The 22,375-nt window shown below is 36.8% G+C and overlaps 1 protein-coding gene and 2 pseudogenes across 1 annotated transcript; 1 reads left to right on the top strand and 2 right to left on the bottom strand.

Moving 5' to 3' along the window:
• The window catches only part of LOC140955633 (uncharacterized), a 78,913-nt pseudogene extending 67,782 nt beyond the window's left edge, over positions 1-11,131 (bottom strand).
• Positions 11,132-11,232: 101 nt separating this feature from the next.
• Positions 11,233-11,343, top strand: LOC118028807 (small nucleolar RNA R71; annotated as a pseudogene).
• Positions 11,344-13,832: 2,489 nt separating this feature from the next.
• On the bottom strand, positions 13,833-19,398 carry LOC140955632 (uncharacterized). Its single transcript, XM_073409405.1, has 10 exons — positions 17,628-19,398; positions 17,261-17,388; positions 16,880-17,128; positions 16,601-16,789; positions 16,185-16,519; positions 16,022-16,118; positions 14,591-15,936; positions 14,370-14,506; positions 14,136-14,241; positions 13,833-14,046 (listed from the first exon to the last, which is right to left on the bottom strand). The coding sequence occupies exons 1-10, from the start codon at positions 19,396-19,398 to the stop codon at positions 13,833-13,835; spliced, it is 4,572 nt and encodes a 1,523-aa protein (XP_073265506.1).
• Between the last annotated feature and the right edge of the window lie 2,977 nt (positions 19,399-22,375).

The following is a 22,375-nucleotide window of genomic DNA, read 5'->3' as shown; positions in this document are numbered from 1 at the left end:
CTGGATAGATTAATGGAAGTTGAATGATGAATGCCTTGCTTTGTGAAACTTGCAAATTGTTTCTCTATTTTAACGCTTTAGATTACTAGGGACTAGTAATAAGCTGGGTTGGGGGGGTGTGATTTAGTACTTAAAAGTGCATGTTTATCAATGTTTTATATCATCATTTTGCACTTGAAGTATCAATAACTCTTAACTAAAACATATTTTATAATAACAAGTTTGATACTAATAAGATACCTTAATTTATATGGTAAATGGTCATCCTTAAATACAGGCCTATCACATAAATAAAAGGATTGAATGATGAGTTTAAGTATTGAAAGTGAAAGGACAAAGAGATGGCCAAACTTAGAAAAGAGATGCTGATGCAGTCCAAACCGGAACATTGCTCGGTAATTGGATCATAATCAGGAGCTCTAGATCTCGGATTTAGGTCCATTTTATATGGATGGAAAGGTAAGACAAAGGCTAACCTTTCATTTGAGGAGGCCCAAGATTTAAAAGGCCGTTTTGAAGTCCAAACTGAAGGAACAACGAAGAAGTCCCGAAAGCTGTCCTACGCCTAGACACTATTTAGTGTTTCAGCCATATCTTGAGTTGTAGAAGTCCAAATGACGTCATCTTTTTTTTTGTTGGAAAGAATGAGACAATTTCCTAGAACATTCTGGGCAAATTATGATGTTATTAATGATGTCTTGTTCAGACAAGAAGATAAGAATTGTCACCAAGTCAAAGTTGTGGCCACCCACTCATCAATTAGTCAACAAATCAATACTTCCAAATTTTGGCCTATAAAAGGAGGCACTTACCAATGTATTGAGGCATCTTGGTTTCCAGATCAAGATCATGCTCTTGCTTCTCTCTTTTCCTGTATTGCTTATGTTTTGTACACTTTCATTAATATCAAGTATGCACTTCATTTCCTTTCTTTACTTAGTATAACTTCTTTCTCATTTATGTTCTTATAACGGTTTATTCATTTATGTTTCTTTCTTTTATTATGTTTAGCTAAGTTAAGTATGTCAGTTATAAGGTGAAAAGGGTACACTAATGTGTAAGAATAAGTATAATATAAACTTAACATGGACCTTAACGTTGGATACTAACATGTTTTATATTTGTTATCTTGTTGGCCCACAATTTTTTAATACTTTGCTTGTTAAATGGTTAATCTAGATTTATGTTGTATAACACTTGTACTAAAAACAAATACTTGGTACTTTCATGGCCCATAATGTATGGTTAATTTGTAACCGACACCTGACGCTAAGAACAGCTTAAACGCCCTCTATTGGTCGAGGAACTTGTTTTCTTTCTTTTTTTCAGATTCCCCAAGACTGAGTCGATCAATTAGAAATATATAGATCAAAAAGTTAGGACTAACTGGAAACCAAGAAAGCCAATAAAACAACTGTACAAAGCTCAAGCCAGGGGGAACGGTAAATTTTGTAATCGCTCCCGGAAAAACTTTTCCGGCACAAAGAAAACAAAAGAGAAATAAAAGCCAAGCCTACAGTTATTACAAGACAATATTTGATAAATAGGGTCACGAGTTCAAAAACAACCAAGCTACAAGCCATCGAGCAAACAAACACAAAGCCTACAAAAATACAACAGCCAGACTTGAAAGATAGAAGTGAAGTGACACGACCAAAAGATTGATGTCTTCTCCAAGTGCAGGAGTGTCGAAGTAATAAATAACCCGGCAAGACCGGGGTCGAACCACAAGGGAGGTTAATTGTATAAATTATAAATAACAACACGATAACAACAACAACAACAACAACAATAATAATAGTAATATTAAGAGTAATAATAATAATACTCAGTACGTGGCGTTGTTATACCTGAGAATGATCTAAAAGATTCGGTCACAAGTTTCCAGCCTATATACTAAGTTTATGAAAATATTAAAAGAGATATATTAATATAATATAAACAGATTTCTGATGCGAATGAACAAGGCAAGACCAAACAATGTCAGGATCCTTGATCAAAACACAGAGCATACTTAACGTACATATAAATATAACAAGAATGTAAATAATAATAATAGTAGTAGTAATAATAAAGAGAGCTTTGAGAGGTAAGGTTGATGTAAGGATTAAACAATAATAAAAACAAATGTCAAGGTTAGAGGATTCACTAATGGTATTTCAAATAAATATAATATAAACTCTTTTTATTACTCAACTGGAAACCACACACAAAGGAGGTTCCAATCGGATGATTTATCGTTATTAGCTCATTATAAATTGTTAACATGATCATATTAATTATCTTATCTAAGTAACACCATACTTATAAAATATCATCAGCATTCATGTTGCTAGCTTATGTTAACAACAAATCAAGTTCCTATCATAATAATGATGTCGGTCGAAAAACTATGAAGGATCAAGCATTTGATGTACCAAGTGTTATACAACACAAATCTAGATTAAACATTAAGCAAGGGTATTAAAGAATTAGTAAGATATAAAAGATAAAACATGTTAATAACAATCTTTATTGGATATAAACATTAAAGTCCATGTTGAGTTTATATTATATCTATTCTAACACCACTAGTGAAACCTTTTCACCTTGACATAATTAACTTAGCTAAACATAATGAAGAAGAAAAAAACATAAATAAACAATATAAGAACATAAACATGATATAAGTTAACTAAGTATAGGAAAGGAAATGAAAAAAAGCATAAACAAGATATTAATATAGCATGAAAGAAAACTTGAACATTACAAAGAGAGAAAGCAAGAAGATGATTTTGATCTGAAAAATAATATATCTAAATACATGGCAAATGCCTCCTTTTATAGGCTAAAAATTAGAACTATTGATTGGTTTTGACAAACTATTTAGTTGGTGGCCAACCATTGATTTGGTGGCTGGTTTTTGACAATGTTGGCTGCTGGTTCTTGACATTATTGGCTGGTTATTGATATTGTTGGCTGGTCAAAACGTCATTGCTAACATCATAATTAGAGCCCCTTTGTTCCATTAAAGCTGTGGGCAATTGTCTTAGCTTTCCAACAAAAAAAAACCAGAGATCATTTGGACTTCTAGAACTCAAGATATGAGCTGAAAACCGAACAGTGTCCGAGCTGCAGGACAGGTTCCGGACTTCTCCGTTGTTTCCTAAGATTTGAACTTGAAAACGGCAGATTTGAGTCTTGGACTCTTCATGAAAGTTGTAGGTCTATGTCTTAGCTTTTCGATTCATATAAAGTAGACCTAAATCCGAGTTCTACAACTCCAGTTATGATCCAATAACCGAATGGTGTCGAGTTTGGAAATTGAACCAGCATCTCTTCTCTTAGCCTAGTCCTCTTTTTGTCTCTTCACTTTCAATAGTTAATCACATCAATAAATCCTTTGAATTGTGAGATATACCTGCATTCAAAATAAACATTTACCATAAATTAAAGATATATTATATTATCAGACTTGTTATTATAAAACATGTTGTAGTTAGGGAATTTAATGATACTTTAGTGCAATACGATGATATAAAACCTTAATGAGAATGCACTTTTAAGTACTAATCACACCCCCCAACCAGCTTATTACTAGTCCCTAGTAATCAAAGCGTTAAAATAGAAAAACAATTTGCAAGTTCCACAAAGCAAGGCATTCATCATTCAACTTCCATTAATCTATCCAGATAAACAAACTCTCATTAAATTTATATATCTGCTTTACACTTTTTAAACAAGATATTAATAAACCTTCTTTTATGTGCTCAATGTATGAAAACATAAATTATGAGGCTTTTATTGGAAGAAAACAATATTCTGTTCTAATGTTTTTCTAAGGTTAACTACCTTGGGTTGGGATTAATACCTTTTTTTTTTTTTTGGTATATATACATATAACTTAAAACACAATGCATCATTAACCCATATAGCGAGCTTTAAGCTAATGACTCCCAGACCAGTTGGTCTTAGGGCATCAGGTGTTGAGACACCCCTACGAGCTTAGTAACTCGGGTTGTAGATACTGATATGTAGATAGTGCAATGTTTGATTCCCTTAAGCTTTCTCCTCAACCCATATAACAAGCACTGGGCCAATAGCTCCCAAGTCAGTTGACTTTAGGGTACTAGGTGTTAAAACACCCCTTCGGGCTTAATTGCTTAAATCAAGGAGGCTACGGAACCAAACTTATCTACTTTTTTTTTTTTTTTAATATTCAATTTGTTTGTTTGTTTTTTTTTTATTATATACTATCCCTTTCCTTTAGTTGTTACCTTTAACAAAAGAACATGAATAATGTAAAAATCCAATATGCAACCCACAATCATATGTTAAAGTGTGTGTGTGAAAATGAAGGTTTAAGAATACTTATTAAATGAGTATATAAGCAGAATTAAGTGATAACAATGTGAGAGTTTGTAAACCTGAATATTTCAAGAAGTATTATGATAGACCTTGGTAATGATACTTATTAAGATGCGTCTCTAAAGTCAATAAAATTTCCTCCTTACTCTACCATCCTAATAAAGATACTTACTAAGATGTGTCTCAAGAGGTAATAAAACTGACTCTATACTCTGCTATCCTAATAACAATGTTGTCAAATGGTTTTAATAATAGAAAACACAGTTAGTTAATAATTTTTTTTTTTAATATATCAACTACCCTCTCCCCCCAACCAAAACGAGACATTGTCCTCAATGTGCTAAGGCAGAAAGAAAGAGTATAGAAGACATCACCTGAAACAGCAAACACTAACAAACCTGAAACACACTTAAACAAATATAAGAAATAACAAAACATAATAATAAAAACAAAAGACACAAAGTTTTTACAAACTAAGGCTCAAATCCAATTTAAGCTTTTTACGGCTTTCCGTAGTTGACCAATTTAGGCGACTCATGGAGGGATCAATTACAAGGATGAAAGATTGTAGTTGGTCAATCAATTGTTCAGCAGTAGCAGCAGAGATTATGATTTGTCGTGCCGAAGATGTTAGAAATTCCTGTTCCACAGCATGATCAAGGAAAGATAGTAACTTATCATAAAAACCATTAACATTTAATAAACCTATGGGTTTATGGTGAATGTGCAGTTGGGCCCAAGAGGAAATATGAAAGATCTCTTCCAATGTGCCCAGACCACCTGGTAAGGCAATGAAGGCGTCAGCATGGTTAAACATTGTATTCATCCGATCAGACATTGTTGGGACCCGTACTTCCTCTCCAATTGTTTTTCCAATGAGGTCCCCTTGTGCTAAAGCTTTGGGGACAACCCCCAAAACTCGACTGCCTCCCATTAATGCAGCCATTGACACACCTCCCATTAACCCAAGGCTACCTCCCCCATAAACTAAATGAATCTTTCTCTCAGCTAGTACCCGACCAAGATGATTTGCTGAGTCTAAAAACTCTTTTTCTTTCCCAGGACTGGATCCACCGAAAACACAAATATTTCTGATGGATGACTTGAGGAACCTGCCATGTCTACACACTTCTATATTTGATGAATGTATGGGTTGAGTAGAAATGAAGGGTAGGAAAAGAAGAATTTATAGATGAGAATTTGAAAATGCAATCATACCACCTATATGTAGGCCAGCTGTTGTCTCACACTCTCTCTCTCTCGCTCTTTATTTATTTATTTATTTATGTTGACAAATCATGTATGTACAGGTAGTTGTGATTGTGGCTCACATCTTCCCTTGGTTTTACGTTCAAGAACGGCTTAAACGCCCTCTATGGGTCGGGGATAGGCTTCCCATCCAGTTTTCTTAAAAACTGGCAAACAGGGTCTTTTTTTGTCAGATTCCCAAGAATAAGTCGATCATGTTCTTTATGGAATTGTGGCCATAAATCATGAATTACACGATGCACATCTCCACTAGGATGCGTCTCAAGGGTCAACAAAAAGATTATCTAAAGACCCCTTACTCAGGCCATCCTTAATGAATTGTATCTTATCTTCACGGTTTACAGATACCATTCCTAAAGAACGACATGTCACATTACAAGTCCATCTGGCACATCTGTGACAGACTTTCAGTCGTTTTGCACGACGTTTCTTTGCAAAAGTGCTTGTACCTGTTCCAGGCATGTGTGAAATGAAAGAATTAGAGGACTCACCTGATAATCGTACCTTTGCTTCAATTAGCCAGCGAATATCTTCAGGAATTTCATGATTCATTAACAACCTCAATCTTGCACACCTAGCACGGTAAATTTTTGTAATTGCATTTAGAGGCAGAGCGGGAAAATACCTTTTTAACTTTTCAAGAGTGGTGTCCATTTTCAAATGAGAATTGGGGAAAAGATTCAAAGAAGGGAGAAAGAGCAGAGAATTGTACAAATATATACAAATATCAGTAATTTGGGAAACTGAAAGAACCGACTTAAGTCACGGAGTACCGTTATCCGCCATTTGACCGGGGTGAAAGAGAGACTAGCAAAACAAAAGTTATACCAAAACACAAAACAATGTGAGAAAAAAAAAAATCAATCTTTATATACAGGATCACTCAATTCAATATAGTCATTTTCAACTGAAAAATTGTCAAAATAAACTTTTTAAACGATGCCCATTTACCTTGAAAACATTGCCATTCTTTGGATTCTCAATATCACAGGCCCCATATGGATACACATGTTTCACAATGAAAGGACCGCTCCATCTTGATCTTAGTTTTCCAGGAAATAAATGGAGTCGAGAATTATAAAGCAACACTTTTTGACCAACATTAAAATGTTTTTCTCAGTATTTTTCTTGTCATGAAAGTCTTTGATTCTTGCTTTATGAATTTTTGAATTGTCATATGCATCATTTCTTATTTCCTCAAGCTCATTTATTTGCAATTTTCGCAGCTGACTAGCATCATCAAGGTTTGAATTGAAAGCTTTTAATAGCCCAATAAGCTTTATGTTCAATTTCCACAGGCAAGTGACAAGGTTTCCCATAAACTAGTCTATAAGGTGACATACCTAATGATGTTTTTATAAGCAGTTCGATAAGCCAAAGTGCATCATTAAGTCTTAAAGACCAGTCTTTCCTATTAGGGTTAACGGTTTTCTCCAAGATTTGTTTGATCTCCCCTATTAGCAAGTTCTACTTGTCCATTTGTCTGGGGGTGATAAGGGGTGGTAACTTTGTGTGTAATTCCATATTTCTTCATTAAAGACTCAAATGACTTTGTTACAGAAATGTGTTCCACCATCACTTATCATGGCCCGAGGGATTCCAAATCGACTCAAAATATTGTCTTTTTAAAAACTTGATCACTGTTTTATGATCATTATTACGACTTGGAATTGCCTCTATCCATTTTGAAACATAGTCTACTGCGACTAATATGTAAACAAAACCAAAATGATGGAGGAAATGGACCCATAAAATCTATACCCCAACAGTCAAAGATTTCAATGACAAGAATAGTATTTAAAGGCATCATGTGACGTTTTGAAATAGATCCTAACTTTTGATAGTTTTTCACAAGTTTTGCAGAATGCATGCGTATCTTTAAACATGGTGGGCCAATAAAATCCACATTGTAAGATTTTTGCAGTTGTCTTTCTTGATGAGAAATGACCCCCACAGGCCTCAGAATGACAAAATTTAATAACACTACTTACCTCATTGTCGGGAATGCATCTTCGAAATATTTGATCAGGACAATATTTGAATAAGTAAGGGTCATCCCAATAAAAGTTCTTCACTTCGTTCAAGAACTTTCTTTTGTCTTGAGTACTCCAATGAGCTGGCAAATGTCCTGAAACAAGAAAATTAACAATATTAGCAAACCAAGGCATTGTAGAGACAGAAAGTAAAGATTCATTAGGAAAGTAGTCATTAATTGGTGTGATGTCAGATCTTGAATCAGTTGTCAATCTTGACAAATGATCCGCGACAACATTTTCGGTGCCTTTCTTATCCTTGATTGTGATATCGAATTCTTGAAGTAACAAAATCCACCGCACCAATCTAGCCTTAGAATCCTTCTTAGAAAGAAGATATTTCAACGCTGCATGATCGCTAAAAACAATAACAGGTGAGCCAACAAGATAAGATCTGAATTTTTCACATGCAAATACTAATGCAAGTAATTCCTTTTCAGTGGTAGTGTAATTCATTTGAGCACTATTTAAAGTTTTACTTGCATAGTAAATCACATAAGGTTTCTTGTCTTTTCTTTGTCCTAAAACAGCACCCACGGCATAATCACTAGCATCACACATTATTTCAAAAGGTAATGACCAATCAGGAGGTTGAATAACAGGAGCAGAAGTAAGCAAGCTTTTAAGTTTAACAAAGGCTTCTTTACAATGTTCAGTCCATTCAAAAACATTATCCTTTGTTAGAAGGTTACATAATGGCTTAGATATTACACTAAAATCTTTGATGAACCTTCTATAAAAACCAGCATGTCCTAAGAATGATCTAACATTTTTAATAGATTTTGGTGCTGGTAAGTTGGCAATTAACTCGATTTTAGATTTGTCAACCTCAATTCCTATTGATGAAACAATGTGACCAAGAACAATACCATTTGTTACCATAAAATGACATTTTTCCCAATTCAGCACAAGATTCTTCTCTTCACACCTGTTCAAAACCTTTTCCAAGTTATTTAAACAATCATCAAATGAATCACCAAAAACAGAAAAGTCATCCATAAAAATTTCAAGCAAACGTTCAACCATATCACTGAATATGCTAAGCATGCATATTTGAAACGTGGCTGGTGCATTACATAATCCAAAAGGCATCCTTCGATATGCAAACGTACCAAATGGACATGTGAAAGTAGTTTTCTCTTGATCTTCAAATGCAATTTCAATTTGATTGTAACCTGAATAGCCATCTAGGAAACAATAAAATTCATGACCTGCAACTTTTTCTAGGATTTGATCCATGAAAGGTAAAGGAAAATGATCTTTTCTAGTCATTGAATTAAGTTTCCTATAGTCAATGCACATGCGCCAACCAGTAATAGTCCTAGTTGGAATTAACTCATTCTTCTCATTTGTTATCACAGTAACTCCAGACTTTTTGGGTACAACTTGGGTAGGACTTACCCATTTGCTGTCAGAAATAGGATAAATGATTCCATTATCTAGAAGCTTAATGACTTCATTTTTCACTACTTCTTTCATATTAGGATTAAGCCTTCGTTGCATTTCTCTAGATGGTTTAGCATTTTCCTCCAAATAAATCTTGTGTGTGCAAATCAAAGGGTTAATTCCTTTTATGTCAGCTATGGTCCATCCTAATGCATTTTTGTGCATTTTCAGAGTTTGTAATAACTTACCTTCTTGATGAACATTAAGTTTGGAAGAAATTATTACCGGAAAAGTTTCATTTTCTCCTAAAAATGAGTATTTGAGATTAAATGGTAATGGCTTCAAATCGGGTTTTGGTGGTTGAACACTTGAAGGTATGGACTCAATTGATCGTGGTGGCAATTCCTCAATTTTCAGTCTCCAACTATTTGCCTTTGACTTTTCCTGAAAATAAACCATTTGCAAATCTTCAGATTCATTAAACTCAGTTTCACTGGAAGAATTTTCAAATTGATCATAGATTAATTTTTCAATAAAATCTACTTCCTGTAAATCATTATTATCTCCAGGTTGCTTGTAAATGTTAAAAACATTCATCTCCAATGTCATGTTTCCAAAAGATAACTTCATCACTCCATTCCTATAATTAATTAATGCATTAGAGGTTGCAAGAAATGGACGTCCTAAAATAACAGGAATTGGATTGCATGCTTCAACAGGTTGTGTATCCAACACAATAAAATCCACAGGAAAGATGAATTTATCAACTTGTACTAACACATCTTCAACTATTCCTCTAGGCACTTTTACAGATCTATTAGCAAGTAAAAGAGTTACAGCAGTAGGTTTCAACTCACCTAGATTGAGACTTTGAAAAACCGAATATGGAAGTAAATTAACACTAGCTCCAAGATCAAGTAAAGCTCTGTCAATTTTATGTTCTCCAATAAAGCAAGAAATTGTAGGACAACCAGGGTCTTTATATTTCAAAGCATTATCATTTTGAAGAATGGCACTTACTTGTTCGGCTAAAAATGCTTTCTTTTTCACATTCAGTTTTCTTTTCACAGTGCACAGATCTTTCAAAAATTTAGCATAAGACGGTACCTGTTTAATAGCATCTAACAAATGTATATTGATCTTTACCTGTTTGAAAGTCTCAAAGATATCAGAATTATGATTGACTTTTCTTTGTTTGGTCATGGCATGAGGAAATGGAAGTGCTGGCGGTGAATCAGCCTTTTCTTTGCAATGTTCAGGTTCAACCCCTTCCTTACCCTCAGAGATAGACTCTTCATCTTTCTCACAAGGTTCAAGAGTGAGTTTTTCAATAACCTTACCACTACGGAGAGTAGTGACTGATTTGACTTGATCCATATGTTGGTTTCCAGAACCACTTGCACTTGAATTGTATTGCCCTTTGGGATTTTGTTGTGGTTGAGATGGAAACTTACCTTTCTCCTGAAAACTAAGAGCAGATGTGAACTTTGCAAGAGTATCTTTTAGATCTGCCATGGTTTGAGCATTTTGAGTGTTGATTGTCTCTTGCTTTTCAATGAATGTATGCAGTGTTTCCTCAAGATTTCTTCTAGGAGGGGGAACATAAGGAGGTGCATATCCATGAGAATTTTGAAAATTATGGTGTGCTTGAAATGGTGGCTGTGAAGTTTGTGCATTATTGTTACCATTCTTCCAACTGAAATTTGGGTGATTTCTCCAACCAGGGTTGTATGTTTGTGAGTATGGGTTATTACTTGGCCTTTGAAAACTATTTAAAGCATTGGCTTGTTCATGGAGACATTCCTTAAAAGAAGGCAAAGTTGGACAATCATTGGTTGAGTGTTCATTAGTTTCACAAATTTGACACACAATTTCTTGAACAGATTTTAACTGACCACTCTTTTTTAATTCTAGTGCCTCAACTTTTTTAGCTAAAGATGTAAATTTGGCTTGGAGGTCATGATCTTCCCTAAGGTTGTACATGCCTCCATTAGATGTATGAGGTTGAGTTTTACCTGGTGCCTCACACGTGCCTGTGGTGTCCCAATTTTGAGCATTTTCAGCTAACAAGTCTAGGTACTCCATTGCTTCATCAGGGTCTTTATCTTCAAAAGTTCCATTGCACATCAATTCCATCATTTGCCTATCTTTAGGTGTTAACCCTTCATAAAATTGTGAAACCAATCTCCATCTTTCAAAACCATGATGAGGACAGGTGTTAAGCAAGTCTTTATATCTATCCCAACACTTGTAAAATGTTTCTCCTGGTTTTTGAGTGAAAGTGGTGATTTGTCTTTTGAAAGAGTTTGTTCTATGAGAAGGGAAAAACTTCTTTAAAAACTGTTGTTGCATTTCATCCCAAGCACGAATGGATCCTGACCTAATATTTTGTAGCCATGTTTTAGCTTTATCTTTTAATGAAAAAGGAAAAAGCTTTAATCTGATGGTGTTCATGCTACAATTTAAGTCATTATAGGTGTTACAAACTTCTTCAAATTCTCTTAAATGCAAGTATGGATTTTTCCAATTCTAAGCCATGAAAAGTGGGTAAAAGTTGAATAATACCTGGCTTAAAATTAAATGAGACGCATCAGGAGGAAAAACAATACATGATGGTGCACTTGTTCTTATTGGATTCATGTGATCTTTAAGTGTTCTCGCACGATTATTCTCATTATTCTCATTATGAATTGACTGGTTATCTTCTTCGGCCATGTTTTCTAAAGAAAATGAGGATTTCCTAGAAATCTACCACTTAATGTACGTGTCCAAACTCTCATGCAAGTGCAAAGAAAAGAAAAGAAAAAGAACAAAAAATTAGAAAAACAAATAAAAGTAAAAACAAAAGAAAATAAAAGAAATATATAATTTATACAATACTTACCTTCCCCGGCAACGACGCCAAAAACTTGACACGACCAAAAGATTGATGTCTTCTCCCAAGTGCAGGAGTGTCGAAGTAATAAATAACCCGGCAAGACCGGGGTCGAACCACAAGGAGGTTAATTGTATAAAATATAAATAACAACACGATAACAACAACAACAATAACAACAATAATAATAGTAATATTAAGAGTAATAATAATAATACTCAGTACGTGGTGTTGTTATACCTGAGAATGATCTAAAAGATCGGGTCACAGGTTTCCAGCCTATATACTGAGTTTATGAAAATATTAAAGAGATATATTATATAATATAAACAGATTTCTGATGCGAATGAACAAGGCAAGACCAACAATGTCAGGATCCTTGATCAAACACAGAGCATACTTAACGTACATATAATATAACAAGAATGTAAATAATAATAATAGTAGTAGTAATAATAAAGAGAGCTTTGAGAGGTAAGGTTGATGTAAGGATTAAACAATAATAAAAACAAATATCAAGGTTAGAGGATTCACTAATGGTATTTCAAATAAATATAATATAAACTCTTTTTATTACTCAACTGGAAACCACACACAAAGGAGGTTCCAATTAGATGATTTATCGTTATTAGCTCATTATAAATTGTTAACATGATCATATTAATTATCTTATCTAAGTAACACCATACTTATAAATATCATCAGGCATTCATGTTGCTAGCTTATGTTAACAACAAATCAAGTTCCTATCATAATAATGATGTCGGTCGAAAACTATGAAGGATCAAGCATTTGATGTACCAAGTGTTATACAACACAAATCTAGATTAAACATTAAGCAAGGTATTAAGAATTAGTAAGATAAAAAGATAAAACATGTTAATAACAATCTTTATTGGATATAAACATTAAAGTCCATGTTGAGTTTATATTATATCTATTCTAACACCACTAGTGAAACCTTTTCACCTTGACATAATTAACTTAGCTAAACATAATGAAGAAGAAAAACATAAATAAACAATATAAGAACATAAACATGATATAAGTTAACTAAGTATAGGAAAGGAAATGAAAAAAAGCATAAACAAGATATTAATATAGCATGAAAGAAAACTTGAACATTACAAAGAGAGAAAGCAAGAAGATGATTTTGATCTGAAAAATAATATATCTAAATACATGGCAAATGCCTCCTTTTTATAGGTTAAAAATTAGAACTATTGATTGGTTGACAAACTATTTATTGGTGGCCAACCATTGATTTGGTGGCTGGTTTTTTGACAATGTTGGCTGCTGGTTCTTGACATTATTGGCTGGTTATTGATATTGTTGGCTGGTCAAAACGTCATTGCTAACATCATAATTAGAGCCCTTTGTTCCATTAAAGCTGTGGGAAATTGTCTTAGCTTTCCAACAAAAAAAACCAGAGATCATTTGGACTTCTAGAACTCAAGATATGAGCTGAAAACCGAACAGTGTCCGAGCTGCAGGACAGGTTCCGACTTCTCCGTTGTTCCTAAGATTTGAACTTGAAAACGGCAGATTTGAGTATTGGACTCTTCATGAAAGTTGTAGGTCTATGTCTTAGCTTTTCGATTCATATAAAGTAGACCTAAATCCGAGTTCTACAACTCCAGTTATGATCCAATAACCGAATGGTGTTCGAGTTTGGAATTGAACCAGCATCTCTTCTCTTAGCCTAGTCCTCTTTTTGTCTCTTCACTTTCAATAGTTAATCACATCAATAAATCCTTTGAATTGTGAGATATAACTGCATTCAAAATAAACATTTACCATAAATTAAAGATATATTATATTATCAGACTTGTTATTATAAAACATGTTGTAGTTAGGGAATTTAATGATACTTTAGTGCAATACGATGATATAAAACCTTAATGAGAATGCACTTTTAAGTACTAATCATGAAGCAATACGTGAGCCATGCAGCAGTAGAAGGAGAAGCCGAGAGCACGGCGACAGAAGAAGCCAGCAAGGCAACAATCCCATAAACTGGACTCCACGAGAAAGCCGAGAGCCAATGCAACAGGAAACAGACAAGGCAACGTGGCATCATTCCCATAGCTGAAAGCCACAAGAACATCATCTGCATGGGACATGCAACCAACGCAGCTGAGAAACCAACGATAGTAAAGCAAGGGACATGCCCCACATGAATTTAGTGGAGGGCCCGGCATAAAGCATGTAGGAAATTAATGCACCCCAAAGAGCCATGCAAAGCAACACAGATAGCAGGAAACCTCATATGCACAACACTGGGCACCTTAAGATACCAGGCAGTCACCCTACAACCAATTGGAGGTGATCCTTTTCATGAAAATGGAACACCGTATAAAACAGAATTTGAAATCTCCTGAACATGACATCAACCTCCCTAGATTTATCATCAAAGACCCGATTATTTCTTTCTTCCCAGATAAGATACACAGAGATACCCAAGGAGACTCTACGCATGCGAGCCACAAGATTGGACCTCTTATGGAATAACCCACGTAGAGCACTATTGATGGACGACATCCTTCTACCTATTCGAAGCCAATCTTTTATCCTTCCCCACAGCCTGCCCGTCCAACTACAAGCAAAAAACAAATGAGCATGGGTCTCAGCTTCACACCTACAGAAGGCACAAGAGGGGTTAGACGGAATGAACCACAACCTGTCCCGAGTTTTGAGTTTTCCCAAAACCGCCAACCATAATATAAAGCTGTATTTTGGAAGTGACCACTGCTCCCAGACAACCCTTTCCCATGGGACAATTAAACCAACCGGCCTGAAGAAATCATATGCATGAGCAAGAAAAGGACCAGCTGAAGTAGACCAGGCTCGCATCAAGGATACACACTCCTCCTCTGATCCCCCACAATGTTGAGAGATAGCATCCCGAACATTGATGATGGCCTTCCACAAAGGGGAAGACGAGTGATGCACCTGGACAGACCAGATGGAGTCACTGCTCAAATAGAAATGATGTATCCAGCGAATCCAAACCGAGTCCTTTTTGAGATGAATGTGCCACAACTGCTTACTGAGAAAGCTACTGTTACGGGCAAGGAGATCAAACAAACCCAAGCCACCCTCATTTTTAGGAAGACAAACAGTCTTCCAAGCAACAATAGCAGAGGAACCACGACATGCATCACCAGTCCAGAGGAAATTTCTACATATGCTAATTATTTGCTTGAGCACAATTGCAGGGACAGGGAATATGTTCAACCAGAACTGGACCTTCCCAAATAGAACCGATCGAAGGAGCTCCAAGCGCCTAGCATAAGTAAGATATCTACCCATCCAGCCTTGGATAGACGATTTCAGGTCCTGCAGAAGAGGAGTGAATTGGCTTGCTAGCAGTCTATGCGGGCTAAGAGGGACTCCAAGGTAAGTAAAAGGAAACTGCCCTTCACTAAATCCAGTAGCTGAGAGAATAGAATGCTTTTGCTCTGTGCCCACACCTCCAAAGAAAATGGACGATTTCTGTGGGTTAATGTGTAAACCAGAAATTTGGCCAAAGAGATTAAGCTGCTGGAGAAAACAAGAGACTGAAGAGAGGTCTCCGCGACAAAGAAGAAGGACGTCATCAGCGAAGGCAAGGTGGGAGATACCTTGAATCGCACACTTGGGATGGAAACTGAACCCATCCTGCTGAGATGCTAGAGAGAGCATCCTTGAAAAATATTCCATGCAGCAAATGAAAAGATACGGAGACAATGGGTCTCCTTGACGCACTCCACACTTGCCCGAAAAGAACCCATGAATATCACCATTCACAGCCACTGAATAAGACGCAGATGATATACACTGCATGACCAGCAAGACAAAGTGTGCAGGGAAACCAAGATGACAAAGAAGACTTTCCAAGAAATCCCATTGAACAGAGTCGAAAGCCTTCCTAAAATCCACTTTCATCATGCAACGTGGAGAGGAGCGCTTCCTACAATACTGGCGGAGAAGTTCCTGGACCAAATTAATGTTGTCACTCATATGTCTCCCCCCCAAGAACGCATTCTGCATGGGGTTGACAATATCCTGAAGAGCAAGAGCTAGCCGGCCAGCTAAGATCTTGGACAAGACTTTGTAGATTATAGATTACGTTACAACAGGAGATATGCCTATAATCGGAGGGGGAAGAGGCATTCTCAGATTTGGGAACCAAGGCAATTATGGAGTGGTTAACTTGTTTGAGCAGCCTACCCGAAACAAAGAAATCCTGAATGGCAGCACAAAAATCCCCACCAACTATAGACCAAGCTTACTTAAAGAAGAAGGAGGAATATCCATCTGGACCAGGGGCTCTTTCATTAGCAATACTGAAGACAACATGACGAATATCCTCATGAGAGACCGGGGATAAGAGAGAGCCCTGGGAAGAAGAGGAGAGACACGGACCACACTGAATTGTAGCACTATCCAGGGGAATGGTAGACTTCGAAGAACCCAGCAACTGATGATAGTATGCCACAAAGACGTCCCCCACATCCTTAAGAGAGGTAGTGATCCGACCATTGCTGCATGTGGTGGCTGGAATGAAGTTCCTCCTGTGGTTGTGCCCCATGAGAGCGTGGAAAAACTTGGACCCTCGATCACTGTCCTGGAGAAATTTACATTTTATTTTCTAGCTGAAAAACTGGTGCTCTGCAAACTTTAGAGAAGAGAGCTTAGAGCGAAGAGCCTTGTCCTGCTCAAACAAGGACTGGTTGTCTCTATCATGTTGGAAAGCAGATTGGATCTGATCAAAATGGGACTCAAGGCTGGAGACCCTCTCAGAAATATGGCTGAAATGAAGCCGGTTAAGCTCTTTCAAGGGGCCCTTCAGTAGCTTCAGCTTGCGGCATAAGGTGTACATAGGCGTGCCATACACCTGCGTCAACCAACAAGAAGAAACAACACCCAGAAACTGATCATGAGCAGCCCACATATTAAAAAATTTGAAGTTGCGCCTACCCTGTACATAAGAGTCCAACTTCACTGCAGCTGGGGAGTGGTCTGAAAATGCACCAGGAGTGGCAAAGTGCACATGAGCAGAACTATGCAAAGAGGACCAGAAGGGATTGATAAGAACTCTATCAAGCTTACTCCAAACCATACCGTTTGACCAAGTGTAATGGCAGCCAGTATAGGTAGCATCCCGAAGGCCAGTGTCAAAACAACAATCATTGAAATCAGAAACTTCATAAGCTGAGACGGCCTCACCATTGTGCTTGTCAGAAGAGGAAAGCAAAGAGTTAAAATCTCCAAGAACCAGCTAGGGGTGATTGGAGTTCCATCTCCTTAACTCCTCCCAAAGAGGACGCCTGGCAGTGATAGAGTGAAAACCATATACAAAAGTGACCTTGAATTTCAACTGGGTGATTAAGCAGGAGATGGAAAGATGAATGGCTTGCGCTGAGGATGATAGCAAATCAACATGAACTGTATCCGGGTTCCAAAAAACAACAATTCTAGCCGTGTGAGCCATAGCTGCATTGGACAAATACTGTCAATGCTTCAGCCTAAGTTTGTGCATGGAAGCAACTCTGGCAGGAAGCATTTTGGTTTCAAGTAACCCACAAACATCAATTTTGTTCTTCTTCATGAGGCTGACCACCTCATGCTGCTTCAGGGGGTTGTTCAGCCCCCTGATATTCCAGCTATAGATAATCATGGATTGGCCGGGGAAGGGGATTCCCTTCCACTACGACTTCGCTGTTTTTGATTACGGGTCCTAACCCCACACTGAGCAGCTACTCCCATATCAATAAAAGGAGCTTTCACAATATTCCCAACCCCATACACATTAGTTGCCAATGGCAAGGGGGGATTACAAGCCACCTCATCACAAGAGGGAACAATCAATGGAACAGTAGGAGCAGGAGGAGGATCCTGAGCATGCACTTCACAAGAGTTTCCAAGCAATGAATCCGGTCTAGGAGAATGAGTAGGGAGCTGATCAATACCTTTGCCAACAGGAGGAGTGGGAGAAGCTGGGGAGGTTGCATCTAGCACCTGGTCAAAACCCACAACAGCCTTCCCCTTACGCTTACTAGATTTGCGTGAATCCACAGTAACCCACCCAGCTGAATGATCAAGAGCAGCTTCTGGCATCACATTCTCCTCAGAAACCTGATGAACAATATTGACTTGGGGTTGATCTTGCTCTATAGAAGGAGAAGACTGTGGTGGCAGCTGGGGGCCCAATCTATCAAAAACATTCACCCTAGCAGCAACATCCAAATTCTGCGGTTGAGGGCAAGGAACCTTATTGGAGGAAGCTGCGGCCTTGGAACAGAGAAGACGAGTGTGGCCAAGAACGTGACAAAAATTGCAGTACTTGGGCAGGGACTCATAAACCACCTTTTGATGTAGTGTAAGACCTTCTGGAAGAGATATCTCCACAGATTGACGAAGCTCCTCAAGCAAGTCGATTTCCACCAGCACTCTAGCATAAGACATGCGGGATAGGCTGGAGGTCAGCTGATCACACTGAATAGGCCTTCTAATTACACTAGCAATCTTTGACAGACAGATGGGTGACCAGCAACACAATGGAAGGCATGGAAATTTAACCCAGACCGGCACCCTCGACATCTCTTCGCTGGAGAAATCAAAGAACCTTGTCATCGGCCGGAGGACAAGAGGCCGGCCATACACAAGATAAGGGCCTCCCCGAAGAACAGCAAGTTTCGCTTCCTTAGACTTAAAACGATAAATCAGCCAATCCGTTTCATGAATCGTGAGGGTAGCTTCAGTTTTCCAAACATTGGATATGATACCATTAAGAGCTTTAAACCCAGGGCTCTTTCCAGAAATGTAACCCACAACACAAACATTCCAAATATCAAACTGAGACATGATATCCTCTTGAGAAATAGCACATGATTTAGACAAGTGATTAAGTGAATAATTTCTAAGCCTGGTGCAAGAAGAATTGGATCTATTGGAAACAAGAATATCTCTCCATTTACTAGTACTAGGGCCAGGGAAAGGATTACCTACACCAGAGGGGGGAGCATGCTCAAGCACTCCAGAGGTAGGACCCGGGGGCATGCCACTTTGTGGGTGCGAAAAGGAATGGACTTTCTCTGAAGGGTTCATCGGGGAAGGCAAGATCGGGTCAGGGAGAAATTCAGGCCCTTGAGGGGAATCACAGTCTTCATCAGTAAAATTTAAATCCAGTTGATCCTCTCCAAGAATGCCATCTTCAGAACCACCAGAGCAGTCTTCCACCAGGACAACATCCAATAACCGAGAGCCAGAAGCAACCGCCATTGCTGGACCCACATCTCTAGGGGAAAGTGGGGGTGAGGGGGGTAGATCAGGGGATGGGGCCCCAGCAACTACATCGGGACCATCATCAGAGCCAACCGTGGGGGACACGACCCCTGAAACCTCCCCATCATGGCCATTACCCTTGGGACTAACAAGATTTGCAGGAGAGGCGGCTTGTCTACGGGCTACAGAGGACGTAGCCTTTCTCCTATTCTTGGCCATCGGGAAGACAAGAACAGGCGGGAAACTAAAAAAATTGGGGGAAAATCAGGCTAAGGTGGAATTATTGTGAAGGAGTCATGGAAACGAAGAAGATTAGTGGAAACAGACAATCAAAACCACCGGGTGAAGAATCAAACAGCAAAAGCGCCAGCGGACAAGAGGGAATCAACTCCTTGGAGGAGGATAGCGTCTCTCTCTAGGTTCTCTCTCTTTCACTGAGAGCTCTTTCTTTTTTCTTCTAAAAAGGAACTTGATTTCTTGTTAACATAAGTTATAATCATGAATGCCTGCCAACATTTACAAGTATTAGCTTTATTCGAATAAGATAACTAATGTAATCATGTTAACAATTTATAATCTGATTGGAACCTCCTTTATGTGTGGTTTCCAATTGAATAATAAGAGTTTATACTATACTTTTTTGAAGTACCATTAGTGGATCCTCTGACCTTGACATTTATTTTTATCGTTGTTTAATCCTTACATTAATCTTTCATCTCAAAGTTCTTATTAATTTCTTCATCTTCTTCTTTTATTACTACTACTACTTTTACTACTACTACTACTACTACTATTATTACTATTAGTATTATTATTATTATTATTATTATTATTATTATTATTTACATTCTGTTTATATTATATAATATATCTCTTTGATCTTTTCATAAACTCAGTATATAGGCTGGAAACCTGTGACCCGATCTTTTAGATCATTCTCAGGTGTAACAACGCCACGTAATGCGTATTATTATTGTTGTTGTTGTTATTATTATTATTATTGTTGTTGTTGTTGTTGTTGTTGTTGTTGTTGTTGTTGTCTTGTTATTTATAATTTATACAATTAACCTCTCTGTGGTTCGACCCCGGTCTTACCGTGTTATTTATTACTTCGACACTCCTGCACTTGGGAGAAGACATCAAGCTTTTGGTCGTGTCATTAACCTCCAAAAAAGTAACTCATATACCTAGGTTCTTTTTCACCTAACTTCACAAACACCTTTTCAAACTTTTCAGCAGCTTCTAATATAAGATAAGTTGAAATCTATCGAGTTGCAACATCTAAACACAATGATTTCTTATACTCTATATGCAACTTTCCAGCACACTTCTTGAATGCAAGATGCCTCGATGGTGAAGATCTCACAAACCTAATTGCATTTCAAATCTTAACAACTGGAACGTTAATGTCTTTCAAGCCATCACACACAATGAGGTTTACAATGTGTGCATAACATCTAATATGCAAGTGCTCATTTGACAATATATTAGTTGGCCAATCTTTCATCACATTCTTTAAATATGAAAAGGTCACATTATTAGAGCTTGCATGTCTACTGTAATAGTCAATAGTTTATCAATCCCCCACTCTAATAAATAATTCTCAATAACTTGGCAAATTGTCTCACCCATATGATTGGAAACTTGACAAAAATTAAGAATTCTTTTATGCAAATTCGAGTCATTATCAATCCAATGAGCTATTAAACACATATAGTTAATATTTTGGATTGATGTCCATGTATCTGTTGTTAAGCACAATCGTTGACCCATAAGAGTTGTCCTCAATCTATCCTTCTCTTCAACATAAAGTTTCAAACAATCTCTCATAATAGTGAAACGAGAAGGAATGTCAAATCTAGGTTGCATAGTCCTAGCAAACAATTTAAATCCCCGCCCCTTCATAAAATTAAAAAGCAACTCATCAATTATAACCATCTTTGCTAGTGTTGGTCTACATTCATTATAATTATAACCTATTGCCTTAAGACTTCCCACATTTGTTCTCCTAATTCACCCTTCTCTATCTTAGGTTCCAATACCAAAACCTTTTGTTTCTTATCAACCACAAAAGGAAACTTCTTGCACACTTTTAAATGACTCCACATATTACTTGTGCCATTAATAATTACATTTAGCTCTAAAAGCTTTAGGATCAACATCAAGTTTTGTAAAGTGATCCCAAATTTGTGACTTTTTTTTTTTATCATCAGCATTTCATATCCTAAATGTAAGGACTTGAGGTTATTTACCTTTTGTATTTGTGGTGGATCCTACATTGGTTGATTCTGCGTTAGTTTTTGGAGTTGGAGAAGTGGTTGATGTTGGTGTAGTGCTTGTGGATGAAGCATTTTGAATTTGAGGAGTTTCCTTATGTTTTTACATAATGAAAACATGTTAAAAACCCATAATTTATAATAGACTTAAATGTACTAAAATTCAAAGAAACTATCAAACTAATAAAAACTTAAATGTTAGGCAAAAACAAAAAACAAAATGGAAAATAATATTAGCCTAAACATCTACCAATCCTAAGTTCACTGCCATTAGCCAAGTTGGCATGACCAAAAGATTGATGTCTTCTCCCAAGTGCAGGAGTGTCGAAGTAATAACCCGGCAAGACTGGGGTCGAACCACAAAGAGGTTAATTGTATAAATTATAAATAACAATACAACAACAACAACAACAACAACAACAACAACAACAATAGTAGTAGTAGTAGTAGTAGTAGTAGTAGTAGTAGTAATAATAATAATAATAATACTCAGTACGTGGCGTTGTTATACTTGAGAATGATTTAAAAGATCGGATCACAGGTTTCCAGCCTATATACTGAGTTTATGAAAAGATCAAAGAGATATATTATATAATATAAACAGATTTCTGATGCGAATGAACAAGGCAAAACCAACAATGTCAGGATCCTTGACCAAACACAGAGCATACTTAACGTACATAAAATATAACAAGGATGTAAATAATAATAATAATAATAATAATAATAATAATAATAATAATAATAGTAGTAGTAGTAGTAGTAGTAGTAATAAAAAAAAGAGAAGATGAAGAAATTAATGAGAACTTTGAGATGGAAGATTACTGTAAGGATTAAACAATGATAAAAATAAATGTCAAGGTTAGAGGATCCACTAATGGTATTTCAAACAAGTATAGTATAAACTCTTATTACTCAAC

Source organism: Populus alba, chromosome 5 (genome assembly GCF_005239225.2).
Source record: "Populus alba chromosome 5, ASM523922v2, whole genome shotgun sequence".
NCBI classification, from domain to species: domain Eukaryota; kingdom Viridiplantae; phylum Streptophyta; class Magnoliopsida; order Malpighiales; family Salicaceae; genus Populus; species Populus alba.
Note: the sequence above shows the minus strand (reverse complement) of the source record. Positions and strands in the feature narration are given on the sequence as shown.

Bases quoted from the DNA above. Each gene is read 5' to 3' on its own strand.
- LOC140955632 (XM_073409405.1), bottom strand. From the start codon at position 19,398: ATGGCCAAGAATAGGAGAAAGGCTACGTCCTCTGTAGCCCGTAGACAA. The intron at 16,119-16,184 runs GTAAGCTTGGTC...TGTTTCGGGTAG, and splicing joins TATTCCTCCTTCTTCTTTAA to GCTGCTCAAACAAGTTAACC. The intron at 14,242-14,369 runs GTATCTCTGTGT...TTTCATGAAAAG, and splicing joins CATGCGTAGAGTCTCCTTGG to GATCACCTCCAATTGGTTGT.